General features: G+C 40.8%; 1 protein-coding gene across 2 annotated transcripts in view; it reads left to right on the top strand.

Moving 5' to 3' along the window:
• LOC139470770 (high affinity cationic amino acid transporter 1-like) overlaps positions 1–12,985 on the top strand; it is a 47,079-nt gene extending 34,094 nt beyond the window's left edge. For both annotated transcript variants that reach the window (XM_071253058.1, XM_071253057.1), the window contains 4 exons: positions 5,852–5,966; positions 8,156–8,293; positions 9,442–10,666; positions 12,317–12,985. In XM_071253058.1, coding sequence (XP_071109159.1) covers positions 5,852–5,966; positions 8,156–8,293; positions 9,442–10,666; positions 12,317–12,450 — 1,612 coding nt within the window. In that variant the 3' untranslated portion in view covers positions 12,451–12,985. The remainder of the gene's footprint in view (positions 1–5,851; positions 5,967–8,155; positions 8,294–9,441; positions 10,667–12,316) is intronic.
• The last annotated feature ends 2,571 nt before the right edge of the window (positions 12,986–15,556 follow it).

The raw sequence follows: 15,556 nt of genomic DNA, 5'->3' as shown, positions 1-15,556 counted from the left end.
AATACGCAAACACATCTATTCTAACACAGTCCACCCGTGTCACGTCTACATGTAACCATAGGAACGATGCACCAGTGTCACGTCTAGATGTAACAATAGGAACACAGTGCACAAGTGTCACGTCTAGATGTAACTATAGGAACACAGTCCACCAGTGTCACGTCTACATGTAACCATAGGAACAATGCAGCAGTGTCACGTATACATGTGACCATAGGAACAGTGCACCGGTATCACATCTAGATGTAACCATAGTAACAGTGCACCAGTATCACGTCTAGATGTAACCATAGCAACACAGCTGACCAGTTCCAAGTCTACATGTAACCATAGGAACACAGCTGACCAGTGCCACGTCTACATGTAACCATAGGAACACAGCTGACCAGTGTCACGTCAACATGTAACCATAGGAACACAGCTGACCAGTGCCACGTCTACATGTAACCATAGGAACACAGCTGACCAGTGCCACGTCTACATGTAACCATAGTATCAGTGCACCAGCTTCACGTCTACATGTATCCATAGGAACATGGTGCACCAGTGTCACGTCTAGATGTAACCATAGGAACAATGCGCCAGTGTCATGTCTAGATGTAACCATAGGAACAATGAGCCAGTGTCATGTCTAGATGTAACCATAGGAACATGGTGCACCAGTGTCACGTCTAGATGTAACCATAGGAACAATGAGCCAGTGTCATGTCTAGATGTAACCATAGGAACATGGTGCACCAGTGTCACGTGTAGATGTAACCATAGGAACAATGCGCCAGTGTCATGTCTAGATGTAACCATAGTATCAGTGCACCAGTTTCACGTCTACATGTATCCATAGGAACATGGTGCACCAGTGTCACGTCTTGATGTAACCATAGGAACATGGTGCACCAGTGTCACGTCTTGATGTAACCATAGGAACAATGCGCCAGTGTCACGTCTTGATGTAACCATATGAACACAGCGCAGCAGCATCACGTCTAGATGTAACCATAGGAACACAATGAACCAGTATCACGTCTAGATGTAACCATAGGAACACAATCCACTAGTATAACGTCTACATGTAACCTTAGGAACACAGTACACCAGTGTCACGTCTTGGTCTAACCATAGGAATACAGTGCACCAGTGCCACGTCTAGATGTATAGCCATAGGAACACAGTGCAGCAGCATCACGTCTAGATGTAACCATAGGAACACAGTCCACCAGTATCGCGTCTACATGTAACCATAGGAACACAGCGCACCAGTGTCACGTCACGATGTATCTCGATGAAATACAAATAAATCACACTTGTTCTATCAAAACGCTACATCAAATGCTGACATTATCACCGTGGATAAAAGCATGAAGTGATTAAGACTGTAGGGTTACTTATACCGTTCTGTTTAGTGGAATTGGAAAGGTTTTTTAATTCGTAATGTTACCGATTTAAGCACGATGCATCGACCGCAGCATAAAGCTAATGTTTCTCAGCGCATCACAGATAGCTTCTACGTTGACTATCAATGCAATTTCTAATACACTAAAAACACTGTTGTAACTCGCTCAAGTAACAATCTTTTTTTCTTGTGATGTATTTACAATCTGAGTAACGCCAGTTTAATGCGACGTTGATGGCATGTAACACTCTTCCAATTCCAAGACTCCATTGGGCTAAGCAAGGCGTTCATCTGCCACGAGACCCTCTTGCCCAGTTCAGAGAGCAACTAAAGGACCACGGTGGCTCGCCATCGATTTCAGATGTCGTGTTGATTCTACCGCTTCCACTAATTAGAATCGACTTTCATTTCATTTATTTAAACCAATTGTGTTACAACCAAATTTGAACAATTACTGCAGAATTCGGTATTGCTAAAATGAATTTAGAGCTAATCTTTTCCGCTTATTGAGTTTATTTTTTAATGAATTTGTTTATAGCGGAATAGATTCGCGCTTTCTGTGTACACGGCACACAAGGAGTAAAGGCAGTAATCGTTATTCAACTGCCGCGCAACAGCATATATTTGAACCGGTAAGGGAAATATTGCTGACGCAAGGACTTCTTGATACGTGCAATACCCAGGGGAACTCCTTTTAATCAATTCGATTATGAAAGTAATATCTGAACTCACTCCGAGGCCTCTTTTTCGTCAGTTTCACCTCGTGCCGTATTAAAGTTTTAGATTACATTGTTTACTATGTACATTATCTGTATGGGATTTGTTTAGATCAATGTTGACCCTGGGAGGATATCAGCCCAAAATGGTCCATAACATTTATGTACAAAATACTGTGTTTGTAATTGATATCGTAAATCATAATGCTTTAAAGGAGGAGGATTTAAATACTTATAATTCCCTAGCCTCTAAAAAACGCCATATTTTAAAGATAATAATGCATCATCATCATCATCATCATCATTTTCATCATCGTCGCCGCCGTCGCCATCGTCGTCATCATCATCATTTTATTGACGTTAAGGACATATGATTATTAACCTTATCATTACCTCGATAATAGAACTATATGAACTACCTCAATGTTTGCATCCCCTATCCGAGACTTCTCAGACACAGCACTAACCTCCTCTGTTGATGTCAGAATTCCATTCTTGATGGGAATAATGTCGTGGTTGCAGCATTTACCGATTGATTAATCTAAGAATAGCTAACATATGAATGTTGGAAGCTCTTATGGGGTATGTAGTTTTACACTGTAAGAGGTACAGGTGAGGCAGAGCGATGCTGATTGAACACACGTCTGCCCAAATTGTCTCTGCTATTCGATCCCAACCTGATGTCACTTCTCACAGGCATTACGCAAAAAACATCGCGAATTTGCCAGGCGCTCGGTTCAATACTTGCTATAGATTGCTCCATGAATCAAATAAGGGACTGTTTCATAATAATCCACTGCTAAATAAAGGAATGCCTTCATTAACATCACTGTACAAAATTCGCAAATGAGAGCTGAGTTTATGCGATTCCTATTCTTGCCTGCCGAATCTGGCTGACATACAGTTTCTGGTTTAAAACACGGTTTAAAAGGAATTTCGAAACGCACCCTTCGCTAGATTCTGAAATAGAGGTGTTTCGTTATTTCAATGTACAAGTCCTTGCGTCGCTTAAACCACATGTATATGTACACGATTTTAATGTTGATGTCAATTATAAGATGGGTAAATGGATACCCCAGGCTCTCATACACGACGCGAAGACATACTGGTGTTATGTAAGATCAATCTGACAAACAAACGTATAAATAAACACATGACATATATTCGTCTGGAATAAGTGAGTGTGTTGACTTTAACGCCGCTTTGAACAGTATTCCAGTTATATCACGGCGAATCAGATCCATGAGGGAGGAAAGCGGGACGGGATGCCCACATCGCTGAAACTCACGAGCACGGGCATGAAGCTGACAAACCCAGAAACAGAAATCGGGTCGAACCGGGGTTCGAACCCACAATCATAGGTTTCTGGCGTGCCCAAGGGACAAATTGTTGAGCCTTACACGACTGGGCCACCCATGTCCCCTGTACGTCTGGATAACCGTGGAGCGTCGGTACTATAAGAACCAAAGGAAGCTGGATTGTTTCAAGAATGAAAATGCAATGTAGATTCCTAAAAGAATATTTCAATGGCCACTGTTTAGAAGATAACAACAAACACAGTGACAGTACACAAATCATATATCAGTACAAACAGCAAATTACAAGAACCAAGTAAAAATTACAAAGCAACAGTGAACACTTCATCTCTATTTGAAGTCAAATATGTATGGTGTTTAGTTTACATTAATTTTATTTTTTTCTCTTGTGATACTTTTGCTGCTCGCATTCTGTTGAGATCTCAGCGTACAAGCAAAGTAATCAACGAACGTGCATAAAGATCGGAAGGAAGTTTTCCATCTTCTCTGATGAAGCGGAAAAGTTGTAGTCGGCAAACTAGAATGCCCTGAAGCCGACCTGCGATCTTAGATAGATGGCCAACGTTTTATCCCGAGCTTCTAAATCTGGCAAGTGCTTCAGATGGTGACAAGGAGGGGATAAGAGAGGCACCTTTGTCCATCTAGTTATTACTGCCTGGTCAAGGGGTCTCGAGGGAGACGCTCAAATCACTGGCCATTACACTCTAATGGACCAAGGTCCTCGCCGGATGCCCTCAGCCAGGTTTTGCGATGGAAAGTGGACATTTTAAAGGTTAAAATCATTTCAAAGGTTATGCCGGCTGTGTCGCTGATTTCTGATGATGACTCTCACGCCAAAGTAGTTATGAATCTTTTCTTATTCTTCTTCGTCGGGAGAAGATTTCAAACTTTTGAAACTTTTTAATCATTTTGACTTCCGTACTGGAATAATCTGTAACCTAAAGTTTCAGAGAGTAGACACATGTGCTAAGTTTCCTTTACACACCATTCACTGAAACTACTGAACACCAAGCCATCTACTTTGTTACTTCCGTCTGTTGGGGGTATCTTCTTTTAAGTACTAATCAGGACATGATATTATCGGATATCACGTCAGGTCTCCGTTTGTTCATTGCACATCCGTTATGTAATGGTATGGATGTAACTAGTGGTCTCAAAGCTATATGTCTTTGCCCAGTTATTGAAACATTCATCGGTATAGTTAATAACCGATTCTTAAGATTTAAGGAAACATATGTGTTGTGTGTGGCACGTAACCTGACTAAAAAACATTCTTGAATTATTTAATCAATAAATATATATTTACAATTGTAAAGAGCTAAATTCTCTCGAATCGGAGTCTCGAGGGACATCACACCAAAACGACACAAGCATCAACTCGGTCAATGTACATGTACCTAAACTCAATTTCCACTAGTTATTACCTTAGCTTTTGAATCAGCGAGGACCGGTTTCTTCTTTGCATGAAGGCATGGCCTTCTTCCACGCATAGTCAACAAATTGCCTCTACAGATGAAGACAACCTTGATCGCTTTATTGAAATTGAAGGGTGGGAGTCCACGCATATGCTTCAAGGCTCGTTATATTGGCGTTAACGAACACAACAAGCAATCAGATACTAGTACTTCATGCCACCATGGGTTAGTTCAGTTTTATTTCGGACTGTATTTAACCCCACCCCCCAAAGTGAATACAATGTAAGTCATAGCTTATATAAACATTGTCCTCAGTCCTTTCAAACCAGGAAGTCAATGTATGTTTTATTGAATTTGTCTCTTGTATTGGAGAACTGTAAAAATATGCATACCTATTTCCCACGAGGATATATCTGTTATTCAATTATGAATATAAAGTCATTTTGTCAACACATACAATATATGGTTACGATCATAAGTGGTACACAGTTTCTTTTGGTTCTCCCCCGAGACAAATTTACTCTTTTCCACACATGAAATTTTCTCCCCGAGCATATAATTGACACTGAAAACACGTTTGTCAAGGAAATCGGATTAATGTAAATTTCCCAAAAGGTAACACGTGTTTAGAATATCAGACCATCCCGTCCATTGCCAATTTTAGTCACCTCTTACGTGAATCAGAGGATCGTTTCTGGTACGGATTCCCACGGATATAGTTCTGGTAGCATCCAGTCCACGTCAACAGACAAGTCTTATCATGCATACGTACCTACTTGGGAACGTATTTCATTTAGTGTCAGGGGTGGGGGTATGGTATTGTGGTAAAATCTCCGGTCGCCATGACCTAAGGCCCGAGTTCGATTCCCCACAAGAAGAGTCTTCTGGTGTCTCCTTCATTTGTGAAGACCCTTTCTGGTGTCCCCTTCATGATATGGATTAATTATTGCTAAAATATTACTGAAAGCGACGTCAGAACAATTTTACTCACGCATTCAGTGTTGTCTTTTCCAGATATATGTCCGATACAGTTGACTGGAGTGACTGGTGGATATTGGACACTTACCCAGATGTTCTAGCGTCTTCTATAGCACTGCTAGCCACCCTGTTCCTTGTACCAAGTGTAAGAGTAAGTGACGTTAAACTTTTATGTAGATATTTACGCTTACTTTCATAGATGATCCTGTATTATAAACTAAGTGCCCCTTGCAGGACAATTGTACACAAAGAGTTATTTTGTTCAAAATTAAGATTTGTTTTATATTAATTTTAATTCAGAGGCAGGCCCATTTTAACATTGTATTTGAGATTGCATTCAAAGCAAAACCATATTAATCATTACAACCTCTTCCTATTTATTTGTCCTGTTATCTATGAAATACAGGTTAATCAAAGCCATAAAATGCCATCAGTTATTAACATAAATTGAGAGACTTTTAATTCCATTTTGTTATGACAATTGCAGACGTATTGGGGCCGAATTTTGGCCTCTGGGTTTAGATAAATCCCTGAATGTTACATGTTTACTATCTCACTGTCATTATAACAAAATGAGCTGTAGTGTATCTGTTTATGTGTTGGAATTAACACATTCGAACATCTAACTGACAATTATTTACAGAATATCCATGTCGCCCGAAAGTTAAAAATCTACATTTCTGTTGACAGCATTAACATCCCACGCTAGCAACATTATGAAAAGGAAATGATACTTCATATGACAGCTGTTATTTGCATCGATCTTACAATCCAAATTAGTCTCTTTGATCGATACATCAAAATAGTGATATGATTTTTTTATAGAAACAATATCGGTAAATTAACATATCGTTTGTCTGAAATTCGAAACAACTTGTACCATTATTAATAAATATTCCCTGTGTGAATGGATCTTGAATTTGATCTCAAGTAATGCCAATATTGCATCAACAGGGCACACACACACCATGCCCTTTACCCGCTCTCCTAATGTTTTCTCTATACAAGGTTTAGTGTTATTTTGTTCCTCACCAAACGCTCGCACTACCCATTATATCTGGTGCTTTGTCATATAATCAATATGCCGCTCATTATTACCCATCCAAGATAAAACTGGAAATGGCGAGTTAGTTCGGGGTCATCTTTATTGGAAAGGAATTCGACGGAAATTGCTGCAACCTTTGTGTAACGTCTGTCGTTTCAACACCGTGCAAAAATGAGCATTTCATAACACTGATTGCATTCAGATGGTCACTTAATGACATTGATGGGAAAATGCCAGTGCACTGGGGACTTCAGAAGATTTCTTTAGCACCAGATTGAAACATGTCAGGAATAGTTTGGTTAATTTTATACTAAATACTTCCAAAATGTGAAGGACGGGATATGATAAAGTCTCACATTGTCAACACTTGATCGCATGGCTGTCTTTATTTTAATCCTTCTCGTTTAAGATTCATGGAAACAAAAGATGCTTTATAATAAAACTTGGTAACTGATAATAGCCCCAGCCTTATCGTAAGTGTTGAGGCATCCTATTCTTTAAGAACTACGAGTTAATATTCTAAGAATACTCTTGTATGAATGTCACGTTGCCGCGGCACTATAATCACTGGCTTATAGGAAGGGCGAAGGCGGAAAACAGTCATTACGGAAGAAGACATCATAATTGATCAGTATTTCGGAAGGAAAGAATCAAGTTAACTCGCGATATAGTCCGGAGACGACACTAATTACCCACGCAGGAGAATCGTTATTAGGCCACAACAAATTAACGACTTGTTGCTCTAAATATACTCTTCCTTAGAGGAATAGTGATTTTATCACCAGGGAAAGGTCATATGAACTACCGAATTACCTAACTTGATTACAAATGGCTGATTTGGCAAGAACAATTTTCCCATAAGGGCACGGGAAGAAAAACATCTCAACTAACTTCTGACATGCCATTTATATTCAAATAGCGTGATATTGATACCTGACAAGTGAAAACCTTAAGATGTGTTACTCATCTCGACATTGCACGAACAAACAAAACTCATTCCCTCTTCGTTCAGACTTTATAGAAATTATAAGTAGATATAAATAGAGGACATACCATTGTTGTGTCAATAAATCCTTACTTGTTGAAGACTTTGAAAGTATAATAACCCAGGTAAATACATCTTGCCAGACTTACTCGTCCACGATACATTAATAGATGTTGCGTTCTAATAATGTCGAATGTCTTTTTGTTTTAACATTATATTTTACAATTGTGCCAGGTATTGCTGTCATTTGGCACTGTTGGATACGCTAAGGGTATCGCGGTTGACGTTTGGTTGGCATTGGTGTTTCCAGGTATATTCGGTCATCAACTTCATCCTGATATGTCTCGCCGGCCTGTTTGTGCTCTCCTTCATCTGCGTGGGGTTCTTCCACGTGGAGACCCACAACTGGACCAAGTCGCCAGGGTTTTTCCCACACGGAGTCAGAGGGGTGAGTTGGGGGATCACTGCATATTTCTTCTCATTTGGATGTCTACCGGCACAGGTGTTTGCACTACAATAAACGGTAGACGTCGACATCTGAGTTCCAGATGGTGTTGTGGTTCTGTTGATGATACGACTATTCCATATTTAAAGAGTGACATTAGGGTTTGCTGTTTCACACCAATTCTAATCCCGTTTACGTCGTTCAATAGTTCAGCCATACTGTGACGAGACTTCATTCTATGTTAGGTCATAGATTCTATGTTATCCCAGCATGATGTCATGTTACAATCATCGCAAGGTTCAGTAGGGGGCTTCATCTACTGGATGAGGGATTTTGACATGAAACACTATGAAATGTTATTCCAATTATTCCCACCATTTTCTTCCATGTATTGATTTCGTAACATGTATAGAAATGTTAGAAGAGTTATGTTTCATCTGCCGTTTGGTTGGTCCTCGTGCATTGTTGAATCGTATTGCGTTTTACGACATCAACATGACGTTACACGTAGACGAGACATTCAATGTTATTCTGGATCAGTATCGACAATATTCAAACACATACAAACATTCTACAATATCGAAATGAACTGGATTTACCCACAGTTCGTAAGGGTATTATATACGTGAAAAAGTATCATAAACCCTTGACACGAATTAAATAATTTTTTTTAGAAACACAGGCGCGCATGCAGGGCATGTAACATAATGTATATATTATCTGAGTATGCCGTGGAAAATTAAATTCATCTCGGGATAACTTCTAATAATGATATTTGGACTAAATACTTTCATTGAAATTCTAACATACTTGTTCAGGGTATGCACGAGTCTGACTTCATGAGCATTTGGTTCTGGTATTTGTCGACATCGTGCTGAAGATCCTAGTGTTTCGGGTCCTTTGGCAGCATGTTCGGAACACGGCGAATGACGCGTGAAGCTAAAGCCCATTTGCATTTATTGAAAATTCAGTAGGGAAGATTACTCTTGGCGGACCATTTTGGTGTCCAAAAGAAACTCACGAAAACAGACAAAAGTCCATGATATGAGCTTGTTGACTAAAAACCATCAAACATGATGTCAAAATCAAGACACCCGGGACTTCAAATGCATCCAGACGGGTCCTTAATGCATTTAAATTTTTATTTACAGATGACGTCTGGAGCGGCAGTCCTAATCTATGCCTTCACCGGAGTGGACAATGTGGCGACCTCAGGTGAGGAGACGAAGAACGCCTGTCGCACCATACCTACTGCTATCGTCGCCAGCATTATGATCACTTTCGTCGTCTACTTCGGTGCCACGACATCGCTCACATTGGCCTTCCCATGGGTAGACCTGTCGGACAAAGCTGCTTTAGCCAAGGCCTATGAAGGAAGGCATATTTTCGCTGCTAAGTATGTGATTGGCGTTGGAGCTGTATTTGGTCTATCAGCTGCCATTTTGGGATCCCTCTACCCGCTGTCTAGGATACTTCACGCCATGTGTGAGGATGGACTGTTGCCACGTGGTCTTTCACGTGTCAATTCCTCGACACAAACGCCAATTTTTGGGATTCTTATTTTAGGATTATTTTCTGCAGGAATTGCCCTTATCGTAGCTTTTGATCCAGCAATCGAAATGTTGTCAATAGCTTCTTTAACTGGATATTTCCTCAGTGCTTTAAACGTATTATGCCTTCGTTACCACCCTGATGTTGTCGGGGTGTATCGGGAATATACGGATCCCGAGGATTCTGTTGACTACACAAAACAAGCGCGACTTTGCGAGACTTGCAACCACCCTAGCACACCCAGGTTAGAGGTGATGATGAACGGAGATCTGACACTGCATTACACTACCGAAAACAGGTTCTCAAACTCGTCTGACAAACCGGATTCTTGCCAGCTAAACGGTCAGTGCAAATGTGCACATAGTGCGCCCTATTCCCAAACTGGTTACAAATTCGATTCCACCGAGAGGAGTTATCTCAAACCAGAAACTAACAGATCCAGTCTCTCCCTCTCGAGTCTGAGTAGCCTCATCCGCCTACCAAGTTATACTTGTTTAGACCCAGACGAGTCCACCTGGCGGTCAACAAGGCACTCCATCCTGACTTATCTGATCTCGAGTGTCTTCATGTGTGTGTCTGTTATTGCCGTTGCTCTTGAGTCGACTGCCAGATCCTGGTGGGCAATAACCCTAGCGTGCATCTCTGCAGTGTTCATGGTGACCTCAAGTCTGTTTATTGCCAAGCAGCCACAGAATAAGACAAAGCTATATTTCCAGACGCCCTATGTTCCTTTTGTCCCCCTGCTGTCAATGCTAATCAGTATGATTCTACTATCAGCTCTATCGTCACTTGCGTGGACGAGGTTCGCTTTGTGGATGCTTCTAGGTGAGCTATTCAACAACTAACATTGTATTGTTTGATTTCAGTGAGTGAGTTGGGTTTAACGCCGCTTTGAACAGTATTCCAGTAATAGCACGGCGTGTCAGCTTAATGTGGGAGGAAAGCCCGAAGTGATGCAGGTCTCAGACGTTTACCATTTTGGTCAAACCCACGAGCACGGGAATGGTGCTGACAAACCTAGAAATATAATCGGGGGCAACTGCGATTTGAACACATAATCATAAGTTACTCACAGCGAATTGCGACACCTGGGCCACCCGTGCCCCCTATTTGATTTCAACAACCATTATACCCACATATTCCATTATGATCAACTACGCTTTCGCGTATCTTTTATTAGCGAATCATGAATATGTAGTAACGTGATGTAATCGTCAGCAAGTCGAGCTTTTTTAATTCAGTGGGTCCAGTATTCTAAATCCTGTATACTAATTTAATAAGAGCACGATATTAATGCTTATTTATGTATGCATTTGTTTCAAACATTGTAATTAGAGTATAAATATGGTCCATGATTTGATCATACTTGCTGATCTTGGTCTAGTTGTAGTAGGGGCCACGGGTGGCCCAGTCGTCTGATCATGAGGCGCCGCGATTCGCTGTGCAGAGTTGCGCCCATGGGCACGCCAGAAACCCATGATTGTGGGTTCGAATCCCGGTTAACCCAGATTATGTTTCTAGGTTCGTCAGCACCATACCCGTGCTCGTTGGTTTCACCGAAGTGGTAAACGTCTGGGACCTTCATCACTTCGGGCTTTCCTTCCACATAAAGCTGACACGCCGCGATATAACTGGAATACTGTTAAAAGCGGCGTTAAAACCAACACACTCACTCACTCTAGTTGTAGAATTAGTGACTGAGAGTGTAAGGGTACTTAGTGTATTCATAAGCTGCGAATTTCGATACATACCAGAAAGAAAAAGTTACAGATGAAACAAATTTGTTTTGAATGACTTGACCCGAGCATTGTCTCCATTCAAGGACATGTCGATCTTGTCGAACTTGGTCTAGTCGTAGCAATTACTGACTGAGATAGTATGTCGACTTTGTGTATTCTTAATTCGAAGTTTGATACACACCATAAAATATAAGTTACAAACAAACAAACTTGGTTTTGAATGACTTGATCCGAGCATTGTCATCATTCACTGTTTGAGGGAATGGAGCGGATTGTCACTTCACTCGGGTCTCGGGTCTCGGGTCTCGGGTCTACGAGAGCCTATCCAGCTCACAGAAAATGTTCCTCCTTGTTTCCATATTTAATTGTCAGCCTGATCGCTAATTCAACACTACTAAATACATGAACAAACACACTAACAAGCGCCCAACATACTATAGATTAAGTTATATTGACATTTCAACAGTTGAGGCAATAATGGGCGGGCAGCTTAATCCTGGGTAAATCCCAGCTCATGGGATAATCTGTATGGTCAATATATTATAACCAAAATAACGTTCTGATCGTGAGAATAGCACGATGCACTCTGTAGAAATCCATGTATTGAGATTACTAATGGGTCTGAATATGCTGAACCTTTCAGTAAACTTGGGGTTGGAAATGATTTCGGTAATACTTGTTGAATTAGCTTTTGTCGAGCTGGAACTGCTTTCAGTAATATTTGTCTTTTTTGTAGGTCTGATGTTCTATTGTATATATGGAGTAAGGAACAGCGCTGTACGCCACGAGGACGACCAGGAAGTTGTGCTTTATGACGTCACTAACCCTACGTTTAACATGAACTCAATACCCAGATCACATGTCAGGTGACGTGACCGGAAGTGACCTGTCACCTATACACTATGCATGGACGATGTTATCTATTTCAACCAGTCCTTCCGAACATCAATACCGATCTTTCAATAAACGTGAGAAGTCAGCCAAGGTTATCAATACGTGACCTGAACAATAAAACGCTTTTGTATGAAATAGTTGTTTGTATATATAGGTTTGCAAATGGTGTTCTTGAAATTACAAATCCTTATTTTTTTAGGGATGGAATCACAGATAGTTCTGTCAATGTCTCTCTAAAAGCAATAATATATATATGATATATGTTTCAAAATAACTTAATGATTCATTTTTACTCGGATATAAATTTTATACCCTTTGTGCAACAGCTAGTTCTGTGCAAATAAACCGTGGCCATATCAATAAATTAGTTATGCTTCACACGTATTCCGTTATGATCTCAACTAGAAACCATGCACTTGACTAACCAAATCAGTACCTCCCTTGTGCCCAGGGTTCTAATGCGGAAGAACCTGCCCTAACTGTACTCGACACGCTTCCTGACAACTAATGATTCCACAACATGCATCTGTCACGAGGCCAACATCCTTTACAATAACATGGACCATACAACTATACAGAAGAAATATATGGAGACATGCATTTCTGAAGTGTAAAAAATAAATATTTGAGAGTATTAGTTATATTGTTCCCGTTATCTTGAAGTTTGTTATGGGGGAGGTAAAAGCGGATGAAGAATGATTTTGGAGATGTGGAAATCGATTTACATGTTCACTAAACTTCGAGAAACCAAATCTGCAATGTAAATGCAGTCACATTTGATGCTGATTCAGGACTCTTGTAGAATTATTGATATGAGGTAGAATATCAAAAACAACATATTGTTTCACACAACCGTAACACTATAAAATATTGAACACTCCATCGAATGAACCACGGGATCGAGTGCACATCCATATCGGAGTATACTTGAAATGACGCCAGTGCAGATGTATCGCCGCGGCCTTGCTGCATCGTATCCTGTATCTTGTATTCGTATCTTGTACCAACAAAACTAAGCAGTGTGAATGCTGATCCCCTCCGTCGGTCGCCCTCGTTCCAGATCAATCCTCCTCAACCACCATCACCTCGTTTCGTTCTTGGACCCAGTTTACCAATGTGTAGCAATAATCAACTGCCTTTTTCCTCTCTGAATTGGTGATCCCCCTCGCGATCTACATCATCCTGGTCACAATAAATAAGAGATGTTTTGAAGTAAAACAATGTTATATATACAAAGGAACCCATTGGGCGATAACCATTATGTATTTTCAGATATGCGGATATTATTGTGTATTCAATTCCGAAAATTTCATTTGCAACTGACGGCATGAGCTCATAGTTGTCGAGAAGAGTATTCAAATACCATATTGCAGGATCCAGTACTGTTCAACTTTTTTTAAATAATCAGAAGCAATGAGGACCCATCTGGTGAATTTTCACCGGTACTCCGCAGACCACATCATGGTAGGTATTGTCCAACATGGTCAGATTATCTATGTATCAGATTGTATGTATATCAAGGAGCTGCTCCGCACGCTAATGCAGCCAGCCATTTGTGGAGCGTTAATCTTCGAAGCTGCTCGTTAATCGACATCTGGTCAGTGCCCAGTCGTAAACAGATGTTAACAGGTGAGATCACCTTGAGATGCAACACCTGGTGGAGTTCCAGACACAACCCTGGGATCACCTTGAGATGCAACAGTTGGTGGAGTTTCCAGGACGTTTGGTAGCATTTGATGGTTCTGTCAATTGTAATTGGGCTCGGGTGTGCCTCTCCGAGTTGGATTAGCATTCACAATTATGTACAAAACACAGCTATGTTTTCTCGTACACGTCCTGATAGAAGTTATTAACTGCTGATATAGAAAATTATCCCTTGGAAATAACTCCAGACGTTCCTGACACGTTTTCAAATCCATAAGTCCCGACTGGCTCCAATGGATGACGCACAGAAACACTTTACTTAAACTGAAGTATGCTAGACTATGCTTTAATTCAAACTGTAATATAAGTGTCAGTGTGTTGCTGACAGTAAAACGCGTTACCAACTTGATTAGGAGCTGTATGGTATCCAAGCTTGGCAGAAAAGCCTCTACAGACATGCTTGTCAAGTCTGGCCGGCACATCCAACAGATATTAAGGTTCTCTTGAGATTAATATCTGATGCTTCACAACGTGTGTTTGACAGTTTAAACACAGACCCATACATCAAGTTATCGGGGAATTCTATTCGAAACCATATGGAAATTGAAAAAGTGTAATTATTTCTGTAATATGGCGATGATTAGAAAACGACCAGGCTTTGTGTATTAGAACGATCTGGCCTACGCGCCTAATGATGCTGTTCTACGAACAAAACAAAAATTACTTGTTGACGTCTATTGATATTTGTTTTTCAACATGAAATCTTTCATGGGCAAAAATTATTATTATTATTATGGCTGGAATACTAACAATGAGACTTAAACACACGTACTCATAAGACGGGCATATAGGGGAACACGAGTGTGTGCGTTTCGTCGTCTTGATGAATACCAAGCTGTACATTAAAAAATCTCATCTTGCGTAGAGTCACAACACAGGTGATGCACACACAGACACACACAGACACACATACACACACACACTCACACACTCAGGGGGCACGGGTGGCCCAGTCGTCTAAGGCGCTGCGATTCGCTGTGCAGAGTTGCGTCCCTTGGACACCCCAGAAACCTATGATTGTGGGTTCGAACCCCAGTTCGCCCCAATTATGTTTCTAGGTTTGTCAGCATCATACCCGTTTCACCGAAGTGGTAAACGTCTAAGACCTGCACCACTTCGGGCTTTCCTCCCACATTAAGCTGACACGCCGTGATATAACTGGAATACTGTTAAAATCGGCGTTAAACCCAACTCACTCACTCACTCACTCCCTCACACACTCACATACAAAATTCGTTCTTTTATTGCGATGTGTAAACTAAATCCGAAGTCAACTTCCCCGCGATGATACAAACCCATTTTGTATCAGTGTCCCCGGTTGGCTTGCGGCAGCAAAACAATACACATGACTAGGAATGCAGCTTGTCCATAATCATTG

This window comes from Haliotis cracherodii, unplaced genomic scaffold, assembly GCF_022045235.1.
Source record: "Haliotis cracherodii isolate W230 unplaced genomic scaffold, xgHalCrac1.p SCAF_21, whole genome shotgun sequence".
Taxonomy (NCBI): Eukaryota; Metazoa; Mollusca; class Gastropoda; order Lepetellida; family Haliotidae; genus Haliotis; species Haliotis cracherodii.
The sequence above is the reverse complement of the archived record's forward strand: the minus strand, read 5'-3'. Positions and strand labels throughout refer to the sequence as shown.